At 39.1% G+C, this 12,089-nt stretch overlaps 1 protein-coding gene across 5 annotated transcripts in view; it reads right to left on the reverse strand.

The window, feature by feature from the left end:
* The window catches only part of SCAPER (S-phase cyclin A associated protein in the ER), a 508,319-nt gene extending 499,461 nt beyond the window's left edge, over positions 1–8,858 (reverse strand). For 3 of the 5 annotated variants that reach the window (XM_047074744.1, XM_047074745.1, XM_047074742.1), the window contains exons 1-2: positions 8,825–8,857; positions 1,350–1,417 (exon numbers count right to left, since the gene is read on the reverse strand). Coding sequence is in view for 3 of the 5 variants with exons in the window: in XM_047074742.1 (XP_046930698.1) it covers positions 1,350–1,355 (6 nt within the window). In the remaining 2 variants the exon portion in view is untranslated. Of the gene's footprint in view, positions 1–1,349; positions 1,418–8,824 lie in introns of all 5 variants that reach the window. The other 2 variants (XM_047074743.1, XM_047074740.1) reach the window with 1 other exon arrangement.
* Positions 8,859–12,089: the final 3,231 nt, after the last annotated feature.

Here is a 12,089-nt window from a genome sequence, read left to right on the forward strand (position 1 = left end):
AATATAATGGAAACACACTAGATGGTAGAGAGAAGGGAAGAAAAGCAATCAAATCCTTGATGACACCTTGATGATGGTGTTTCTCTTAGCCCAACTAAAACCTACTGTTCTTAAATAAATAAATAAATAAAATAAATAAATAAAACCTACTGGTCTTTCAAGTCCCAACTTAAACAGTAACTCTCTCAAAATGAAGTATTTTAACCCCCGGACTCAGCCAGGACCCCTTTTATATGCTCGAACAAACCTGTACTCCTTTGTAGCACATCTCACAATTATATTTTAAATCATATACTTATGTATTTACCATCTATCTTCTCCCATGAATGATGAATAATTGGCATGATAAAGATATCATGAATAAATGACTAAAATAAGTACATCATGAATAAATGAACATCATTTGTAAACAAGGTATTCAACAAAAATAAGTAATTGAAGTTAGCCCTGCTAAGCACAAATTCTTTTCAGTTTTACCATTTTGGATGAGAATCTGATCATACTTCCCTGACTTTTAAACAATGGGTGCTAGGGCACCTGGGTGGCTCAGTCGGTTAATCATCCGACTTCGGCTCAGGTCATGAACTCATGGTTTGTGAGTTTAAGCCCCACGTCGGGTTCTGTGCTGACAGCTCAGAGCCTGGAGCCTGCTTCAGATTCTGTGTCTCCCTCTCTCTGTTCCTCCCCTGCTCCTGCTTTGTCTCTCTCTCTCAAAAATAAATAAAGATTAAAAATAAATAGGTAAAAAAATAAACAGTGGCTACTGAATCAACTTCCTCCTTTCTTGATACTTTCAAGTTAGCACCAGGAATAACTTTTGTATGATATTACAATATGCCCTCAGGAACTATAGAAATGCAGAGGATGGTTGCTGTAAAATTAATAGGCTCAGACCAAAGTGTTTTTTAGATTTTTTGAACTCTTTACTTCCTGGTAATTAGGCAGAACACAAAAGCTTAATTCTCAATTATTTTCTCTTTTTCCCTATCAAGCTATCAGTTTTCAATTCTTATTTGTTAGAATTACAGGAAATGTTACAAAAAGTAAAGTGAATATACTTTCATTATGGGAATTATCTGTTATGGATGATCACAGGCATTTTTAATTTACTTTCAGGTTTTTGGCCACATTCCTTACCATCACAGTTGGCAAACAAGCAATGCTTTTACTACACTTTGCCCATCAGAGCTATTTAAAAACAACACAAATCAATAGGAAATACTATGAAGCCGTAAAAGGAAATAAAGCTCTCTGATGCTCTAGAGTATACTGCAAAGATAATAAATGAAAAAGAGATGGAAGGAAGGACAAAAAAACAGGTTAGTGTTTAAGGTAGTTTGATCACTTACCATCATTCTTTAATTCCGTTGGTATGCCAAGAAGCTCATTTACCACATAAACCCCTGGGGTGTGACTCCTACAATAAAAAAGAAAAAAAATACATATATATATATATATATATATATATATATATATATATATTCTTAGTCATAAGATTGTCAAAAAAACATTTATTCTTAAAGAGACAGAAGTCTCATTACCACAAGTTTGTCATTACATTAAACAAAAAAATAAAATTGCTCTTTTATACAGTTTGGATGTAATATCGCATGTTTTAAATATTCCATGCTGAACAATACCTCAGTGCTCTCCAAAAAAATTTTTTAATTAAATACAAGAGAAACACTGTTAATTAATTACATTAAGAGTCTATGATCTCTCAATCCAGAGACTTTTTTTTTTTTACTACCATCTATATAGTACACAGAACACACATATAGTATATCCTTACTCAGTTCACAAATGTTTAACTGCAACAAAAGTTTCATAAAGTGATGTTTATACCTATTGTGTGAGATGTACTCTGAGATTTCCTTCTCATTTTTCAAATGCTGCTTTCACTGAACTGATTTATGACCCACTAATGAATGCCAACCCAGGATACAAAACATGATATACCTATTCTTAGGAACTTTGAAAAACTGAGATTTTATCGGAATATTTTAATTACTATTATATAAGTCTCCACATAGAACATATCTTACTTTTCAGGATATCAATATAATGTGGCCAAACCTTTACTCAAACCCAAAGCAGAAACCGAGATAGAACACAAAGCAACAAGGATATTCCTGTATAGAATGACCTAACCCCATAAGAAAAGCTAATGAATGAAGAAATGTAGCAGTTGGAACCTAGTTGCTTCTGGGATCAGAGCCCAGGTAATTTATCCTTTGCCAAGTGTATTTGTTCCTTTTGAAATACAACACATAAGTCCACACAAAAACTTATACACAAGTATTCATAGCACCATTATACATAATGGCCAAAAGTGGAAACAACCCAAATGTCCATCAAATGATGGATAAATAGAAGGTGGTATATACATACAATGGAATATTACTGGGCCATAAAAAGGAATAAAGTGCTTATACATGCTACAACATGAAGGAACCTTAAAAACATTATGCTAAGAAGCAGCCAGTCACAAAAGATAACATACCGAATAATTTATACGTAATTTCCCGAACAGGCAAATCCACAGAGTCAGAAAATAGATTATTGGTTGCCTAAGGCTAGGAAGTTGGAGGAAAATGGGAGTGACTGCTAATGCGCATGAGGTTTCTTTCTGAAATGGCAAAAATGTTCTAAAATTCATTATGGTGATGGTCGCACAAGTCTGTGGATACAAAAGCCATTTTTTTTAATGGCTGAATTGTATGGTGTATAAATTATACCTCAATTAAACTGTTATTTTTTAATGCAGTGCCTCTCTGTTCACAACTCTCCCAGTTACTCCCCATCTCAGAGTAAAAGCCAAAGTCTTCATAGTAGCCTACCACACTCATACCTCCCTGACCATACCTCAACTCCTCTCCTCTTTGGTGTTCATTCCACTCCAGCCACACTGGCCTCTTTATGTTCCCCGACATGCCAGACACACTCAGGCCTCAGGGCTTTTTAATTATTGGCCACTTATCTGAAAGACTCAAGATTTACTCCATCTTTACTCATATATCACTTCCTCAGTGAAGCCTTCCCAAACATTTTATTTAAAATTGCAACCCATTTAGGGGCACCTGGCTGGCTCAGTCAGTAGAGCACACAACTCTTGATCTCAGGGTTGAGAGTTCAAGCCCCATGCTGGATGTAAAGATTACATACAAAATTAAATTATTTAATAAATTAAAATACATTAAATTGCAACCCATTTATCCTGACTCCCACCCCCGGCACTTCCTATCCCACTTCTCCTCTAGAGCATTTATCACCTTATAGTATTTACTTAGTTGGTATACTGTCCATCTCCCCCCCCCCCCCCAACAAGAACATAAGCTTCATGGTGTTTGTTGGTTTCATTACGGCTATGGTCTCAGAACCTAGAACAGTACCTGGCATTCAATAAGCATTAAATACGTATTTGATAAAGCCCATGCTAAAGAATATTTGCTCACCATGTTGCCTTCCTCTCACCCTCCTACATATTCAAAGCCTTTTAACTATTCAAGGCCAACTCTAAAGTCATCTTCATAAAGCCTACTCTGACATCCCCAGCTGACGGATGTCTTCTACATCTTAATTTCCAGATCACTTCATCTGTATTCACTTGTAAAAAGTAGGAGATAGATAGATAGATAGATAGATAAAAATAAAAAATAAAAAGTAGGAGAAAGCACGATGTAGTAGAAAGAGTATATAGAGACACTGGAGTCATCAACCAAATCACTGGTTGTGACCATGAGAAGTCATTTGATCTCTTTGAGTATCAGAAGTCTCATCTATAAAAATGAAGAAGTTAAAAAAACTATGTCCTGGGGTGCCTAGGTGCTCAGTCAGTTAAGTGTCCGACTCTTCATCTCAGCTCAGGTCTTGATCTCAGGGTCATGAGTTTAAGCCCTGTGTTGGGCTCTGCGCTGGGTGTGAAGCCTACTTAAAAAAAAAAAAAAAGGCTATGTTCTCAGTTTTCCAAAACAGATAGACAAATGGCTAATAGGAACATGAAAAGATGTTGAATATCATTAATCATTAGGGATATATAAATCACAACCACAATAAGATATCACTTCACACCCACACCCACTAGGATGGCTACAATCCCAAAGACAAACAATAACAAGTCTTGGAGACGATGTGGAAAAATTGTGGAGGCAACATAAACTTCGGAATGTCATATGCTGTGGCTGGTTTTGTAAATAATCTGGTAGTTCTTCAAAAGGTAGAGTTACTATATGACCGAGCAATTCCACTCTTCGGTATATACCCAAGAGAAATAAAGACATATGTCCACACAAAAACTTGTACACAAATGTTTATAGCAGCATTATTCATAATATTCAACAAGTGAAACCATCCAAATGTCCATCAACTGATGAATGGATAAATAAAATGTGGTATATCCACACAATAAAATAGTATTCAGCCATAAAAAGACATGAAGTTTCTGGAAAAGTCAAAACTATGGAAGGGAAAAGATCAATTGTTATAGGGGTTAGGGAGAAAGGGATAAACAGGCAGAATACAAAGAATTTTTAGGGCAATGAAAGTATTCTTTAAGATATTATAATGGTGTATACATGTCATTACACATTTGTTCAAACCCATAAATACAACACCAAGAGTAAATACTAATGTAAACTATGAACTTTGGTGTGATAGGGACTTGTCAATGTAAGTTAAATCAATTTTAACAAATATTCCACTCTAGTGGGGGATGTTGATGATGGGAGAAGCAAAGCTAAGTGGAGACAGGGAACATATGGGAAATCTCCGTACTTTCCCTAAAAAAATTTTCTGTGCTCCTAAAACTGTTCTAAAACATTAAAGAGTTAAAAAAAAAAAGGGGGGAAGTGTTGATACACTACAGCATGGGTGAACATTGAAAATACTATGCTAAATGGAAGAAACCAAACACAAAAGGCCACCTATTATATGATTCTATTAATATGAAATGCCAGAACAGACAAATCCACAGAGAAAAAAAAGTAGATTAGTGGTTGCCTACGGCTGATGCAGAAAGTGGGAAGGAGAAGAGATGACAGTCAGGAATAGAGAATGGCTGTTATGGGGTTTCATATGGGGTTTTGAAAATGTCCTAAAATTGGGGTGATGTTTGCACAATTCTGTGAATACACCAAAAAACTACTGAAATGTATACTTCAATGGCTGATTTTATGGTGTGAAATATATCGCAATAAGTTGTTTAAAAAAAAAAAAAAAAACCTAACACCTAATCCAGAACTTCCAAAATTTCAAGCAGTTACTACTTTCGTATTTGCCATTAACTACCACCCATACTATTATTCATATAACATTTTTCCCTAAATAAAACACTTTTACTTACAATTTATTTTTTAATATTTATTTTTAAGAGAGGGCATGCACAAGCAGAGAATGAGCAGAGAGAGAGGGAGAGAGAGAATCCCAAACAGAATCCTATGTGGGGCTCAATCTCAGAACCATAGGATCATGACCTGAGCTGAAATCAAAAGTTGGATGCTTAACAAACTGAGCCACCCAGGTGCCCCTTTTACTTACATTTTAAAAGAAAATCTAAAATGTTACCATAAACAAAAAAATCAGTTAATATAAAAAAATGGATGTGGCAAATATTTGGCAGTGCTCCTCAAATAAATTTGAGAAACTCTAGGCTACAGCAAAACAATGGGCAAGCAGAAAATGGAGCACAAAAAATAAACAAGTCAGTAAACAGGAAACGGACCCTGGGCCAGAGATTTCAAAACAAGTAGCTGCCGATGATAAACTGAAGTGTCACTTGTCCTAGCCTGCTCTACAGTCCCAGAAAGTCTGTGGAAACACCTGAGTCCTACAAATGGAAATGGGAAGATTGGCTCAAGGGCCAGGAAAGGCCTGCCTCTCTTCATCTGAGTTTAGGTACGCAGGTTGTGAAAGGGCAAGAAGCAAATGGCAGGCCCAAATGGTGAGAAGCCTGTTAGTAACTCTAAAAAATATAGACCCATCTAACAGAAACCAGGTGAGTACATCTATGAATTGTTCTCACGTTCGCCAATAATCCAACAAAGCTGGGGTTTACAATCTCCGGTGTCCACAAAGTCTACCACTCATGTACTTGCATTTTCTGAAATTGAAGACAATCCAAGTATTTCCCTGAGTCTGGTACACAATGCTGTCACAGGCATACTCAAAAACTACCAGTAATTGTTCACAGCTTTGCGAAGTGGAAAATTAAGTGTATTATGGCAAAATAAGTACTTTGAAGAATATAGACATTTTATTTATAATTCCAGTTGTTTAATGAAGTTTTCAATTCTGAGCACTTCCATATATACTACCATGAATAAATCATACAGGATGAATTTTTCTTCTCCCATGAACCTGGCATGCCTCTTTGAAAAAACCAAAACTACCTCTCTTTTGCAATACTATATTAAATAGGCCTAACACATACTGAAATCTTTACAAATGAAATACCTCTGAGATATGCTTCCAAACAATGAAAGGGGATTAGCTTTTATGAGACAAAATTGTCCATGCATACATAATTACTGAAATAGAAAATTGGTACATAGCAATTAATTCTACTATTCTAATTCACGTTTTCAAAACATATAATGAACTTACTATTGAAGAAATTATCATTAAAAAGTAGTCATTATTTTAGCAAAGCTCCATGAAATCTTTATGTCCAGAATAAAGTCTTTCTATAAATCATTTCCTTCTAATAATTTAAGGTGGCCTCACCAGTGAACTGCAGATCTTTTTGCTTTTCCCATAATATCTACTGCCAAAGCCAAACATGTGTGTGAAAAAGGTTACCATCCCAGCATAAAACTGGAAACAGATTTTTACTACTTATTTTGTTATTCAAGCCATTTGCAGTTCTCACTTCTACAATTTCAGAAACGTGAATTTCACAATGGATATCAGGTTGCACCATTAGAGAGAATTCTGTTTAACTTTCCACTTACCACCACCATCTAAGTGTTTAAAGAATGTTCACATGGGATTCCCAAATAACTTTTGTTTCTCCTTTAAAACTAGGTTGAGTTGTGGCTAGGTAGGAAGGTGAAAGAAAAGATAGAATATCAACCCCCTTCATCTTAACATTCCTGTAAAGTAGTTAAGTGAAGCTTTTAATAAAGTTAACATCAAATCAACCTTTCAGTGATTAAGTATCTATGAAGCCCTAAGGATATTTTTTAAATCTATGTTTAAAACACTATATCCTTTGAACCTTAGTAACCAAAATTATTTATAAATGCATTTGTATAGCAACATTGATTATGCGTCCATGCACAATCCACCAGGTGGACTAACGTAAAGTGGTTAACTACAGAGAACAAAAAAATTGCAGCTCAAGGGAATGCGGAGAAGGAAGAGGCAAGTATTTGTTGGGGGCTTACTATGGGCGGGGAGCAGTTCTTAATGCTGTACACATACCTCATTTACCTGCTATCAACAAATTTATGAGGTGAATCACATTATCTCTATTTTACAGATGAGGAAACCACGGCTCAGAAAAACTAAGTAATCTGCCAAAGGACAAGTAGTGAAGCTGGGATTCAAACTCAAATCAGTCTGCCTTCAAAGCCCTCATTCTCACACTTCCTCCCACAAAGAAACTTTCCAAGTCATATTAAAAATTGACTCTCTGATTAATTAAAATATTAATTCCTTAGTGAATATTACTCAGATCATTTCCATATGTGGCATAAATCAATCTGCACCCAACACATTTTGAGGAAAAGTCATAGCTAGAAAAAAATACAAGGGCCAGGGCACCAAAATAAACCAGAGTGGGATAATGGTCAGATTACCAACCCAAGGTATAAAAGCATCATCCCAGATCAACGATTCACCAGCTGGTGACCCTGGGGCAAGTAATAACGTCTCTGAACCTTAGTTTCCCCATTCATAAAATGAACATAATGCCTAGCCCACCCTTCTACCTTGGATTATGAGAATGAAATAGCTAATGTTGGTGAAATCAATGTGTAAACCATACCAAACTATGGTACTTACAAGGAATTGCTATCTATTCAGTAAGATGACTATAATGAACAGCCATTTTCATGGAAAATATCTCGGCACATATAGAAGGAGGGAACAATCCACGAGCAACAGGAAACTGGTCTCAGGCAGGCAGCCCCATCCCAGCGGGAGCCACTTGACAGCAGCAGGTGCTCAGAGAACCAGTTTTCTGACTGCTTTCTAAAAATCCCTTCACTCACTGGGGCGGGGGGAAGGAGCACTAACACAGGCAGAAGGCTGGGTCCTAATACTCCCAGGTGTGAGGCACTGGTTCAAGTCTTCACCCCTCCAGGCCTCAGTTTACGAATTTGTAAGACAATTACCGTCCTGCTTCCCAAGCAGAGCTAAGAGGGAAAGCAGGGAAAGCGTGGTAAACCCTGCGGAGAATGAAATGATGGCGATCACCTGTCAAATGAAGGGCTGGGTGGGAGTCTCCTATGGAAACCCCTTGCAGTTTGGACATTCCAGAAGCCTCAACACGCGCACCACCGCGTACTCAGTGAAGGGGTGAGGCAGTACCCATCCCCACCTTCACCCCCAACCCAGTTGAACCCGCAGCGCAGGCCGGGAGCCTGCCTACCCTCGCCCCCAGGCCTTCTCAGAGGAACCCCGGGCCCTCCCGAGCAGCCGTGGCTCCCCTCCCCCAGCAGCGATCGCTGACCCTCTCCGCCCACACTGCCAGGTGAGGGGAGAGGGTGAAGGGGAGTACCCGCCGCCATTTTGTCCCTTGGACCCCGCAACGCATTCCGCCCGGCCAGGCCCCAGCCCCGGGCCTCCTGGGTCTGCGCTACGCGCGCCCCTCGCGGACACTCACCCCCGGCAGCCCTGCGCAGTTCGGGGCGGCTCCGAGCGTCCCGCCGGGAAAGGGGCGGGGCGGGGAGGGGCGGCTACGGGGGGCGGGGCAGCTGCCGGAGCACCACGTGACCCCCAGCCGGGGCCGTGCTGCTCCCCTCCCTAGTTGCGGCCTCCCGCGCGCAGGCGCAGCCAGGTTCGCGCCGACCGGCCGAGAAGGCGGGGAGACTTGGCGTGGGTTGGTTTTCGTTGTACCGGCGCGGTTGCTTCCGAGGAGCTCTTCCCTTCGTTAGGCTGCATTCTCACCGCGGCTTTTAGCCACAATCTTGGATTCAGTCCCTTCCCTCCGCCTGTCTTATTGTCACAGTCCCACAGATAACGACCTAGAGGTCCGCCTTACAAAAATCTATACTTGTGAAAACGCTTTGGAAAAGCACGCAGCACTACACCAAGCATTGCTTACCCTCCGCGATAAACCTTTTTTCATCCCCTGCGTGCCAGCCTTGAAAGGCTCAAAGTACAAGGATCTACCAAATGTTTTCTCTACCTCAAAGACGAAATAAACACACCAATTAAATAATTTAACGATGTTTAAATCATAGTTCTGAATGAAATAGAAAAACTCCGCGCAGACCGTAATTATCAAATGAATATTCCTCATCACTTTTCATCCACCTGGGAAGTTCAGACTCTAACTTTCCCTTTCCCTTGTTACCCACAATAAGCAGAAGTCATGGAATCTAATGGAGTCTGCCTCACAAATAGACTATAAACGCTGTTGAAGGCAGGAACCATATTAAATGGCTATGTTCTGGTTCCTTTCCCCTTTTGCCTTCTTAGAAAATTTCTTTTATTTACTTAACAACTGTTTGTAGGGCATTTACCACATGACAAATGGTATTTTAGATGGTTGGAGTTAATAAGTAAAAACATTAAAAATGCCTGCCTTCTAGGGCACCTGGGTAGCTCAGTTCTTTAAGTATCTGACTCTTGGTTTTGGCTCAGGTCCTGATCTCATGGTTCTTGGGTTCAAGCCGTGCATTGGGCTCTGAGCTGACAGTGTGGAACCTGCTTGGAATTCTCTCTCTCTCTCTCTCTCTCTCTCTCAAAATAAACATTTTTTTAAGTGCTTGCCTTGGGGTGCCTGGGTGGCTCAGTTGGTTAAGCATCCAACTTCAGCTCAGGTCATGATCTCACACACAGCTCACGGGTTCCAGCCCAGCACCTCCAGCTCTGTGATGACAGCTCAGAGCCTGGAGCCTGCTTCCAATTCTATGTCTCTATCTTTCTCTGCCCTTCCCCGACCCCCCCCCCCAAGCTCATGGCCTCTCTCTCTTTCACAAAAATAAACATTTTTAAAACAATGCTTTAAAAAATAAAATAAAAATAAATAAAGATGCCTGCCTTCTTGGAGCCAGCTGGAGACAATAAATAGTGAACATATAAGTAAATTACATGATAATGTGATAAGCACTACAGTAAACAAAGTGAGTAGGATAAGAAGGATGGAGTAGGGAACATACTGCAATTTCATAAAGTGTAGTCAGGGCTTTTATTCCTCTAATCAACTATTCCTTTTCTCCTCTCTTTTAATTCCCATAAGGGTTTAAACAACCTCTCCCATCTTGAAATGTCCCACCCAACAAACCCCATTTCAACCTCCACTTTATTTTTCTTCTTTGCAGATCTGCCCTTCACAACTACATTTCTCCAGTGTAGGATGTCTCTACTTCATCAACTACAACTCATGTCTAATAACTAGTGTTATTGCACTCTGGTTTCTTCCCTACCGCCCTATGAAAACCATTCTTTCCAAAGTCACTAGGGCTCACCTGACTACAGATGCTTTGGATGTATTCATCATGACCTAACTTAATTTCTCTGCAAATTTTGACACTTCTTCCTTCTGGAAACACTTTTTCCTCACCTACCATTTTTACTCTCTTGATCTCACTTTTTCATCTCTAACCACCCTTTCTTCATCTCTTTTGAAGTCTCCTCTTATTTTTCTCATCTCTTAAATGTTGGTATCCCTCAGGGATAGGTGCAAGCCCTCTCTTTTCCCACTGGACACACTCTCTGGGTGATTGCTTCTTTTTACATAATTTCAGTTAGCATTTTTGTGCTCTAGATTTCCCAGTATATATCTCCAGGCCTGATTTCTGCTCCTGAGCTTCAGATCTACATGGTTAACTACCTGGTTAGTTCCACTTGAGCCTCTCAAAACCAACAAGATGAAAATAAAAACACTCATTATCTTTCTTATATACATGTAAAACAGCCTTATGGGATATAATTTACATACCACACAATCCACCCACTTAATGTATTCAGTGGTTTTAAAAACATTTCCAGGATTGTGCAATCATCACTACAGTCAATTTTAGAAGATTTTCATCACTCCAGAAAGAAACCTCATATTCATTAATAGTCACTTGCCCATTTTCCCTCAATTCCCTATTCATTTCATGTGAAGGGAATCATGCAATATGTGGTATTTTGTGACTGGCCTCTTTCACTCAGGATAATGTTTTCAAAGCACAACCACACTATAACATGTATCAATACTTCAATCCTTTTTTGTGGCTGAATAATATTCCATTGTATGGATATACCACATTTTATTTATCCATTCATTAGTTGAAGGACATTTAGGTATCACTACTTTTTCACTATTATGAATAATATTGCTATGAACATTTGCGTATAAGTTTTGGGTGGACATATGTTTTCATTTGTCTTGGGTATAGACCTAGGAGTGGAATTGCTGGGTCATATGCTAATTCTATGTTCAACTTTCTTAAAAACTGCCAGACTATTTCCAAAACCAGCTGCACCATTTTACATTCCTACCTGCAGTTTACAAGGGTTCCAATTTCTCCACACTTTTTCCAACCGTTGTATCGTCTGTCTTTTGGATTACAGCCATCCTAGTGGGTAAAGTGTGGTTGTGATTTATATTCTCCTAATGACTAATTATGTTCAACTGCTTTTCATGTGCTTATTGGCCATTTGTATATGTCCCTGAAGAAATGTCTATTCAAATCCTTTGGTCATTTTTTAATTGGATTACCACTCATTAACTTTAAAAAAAATTTTTTTTTAATGTTTATTTATTTTTGAGAGAGGGAGAGACAGAGTGCAAGCTGGGGAGGGGCAGAGAGAGAGAGGGAGACACAGAATCCGAAGCAGGCTCCAGACTCTGAGCTGTCCGCACAGACCCCAACATGGGACTCAAACTCACAAACCGTGAGATCATGACCCGAGCTGAACTCAGACACTCAACT

The sequence above is a fragment of the Lynx rufus genome, unplaced genomic scaffold (assembly GCF_022079265.1).
Source record: "Lynx rufus isolate CCGP_SWC_20201006 ecotype Redwood Valley unplaced genomic scaffold, mLynRuf1.p SCAF_13, whole genome shotgun sequence".
Taxonomy (NCBI): domain Eukaryota; kingdom Metazoa; phylum Chordata; class Mammalia; order Carnivora; family Felidae; genus Lynx; species Lynx rufus.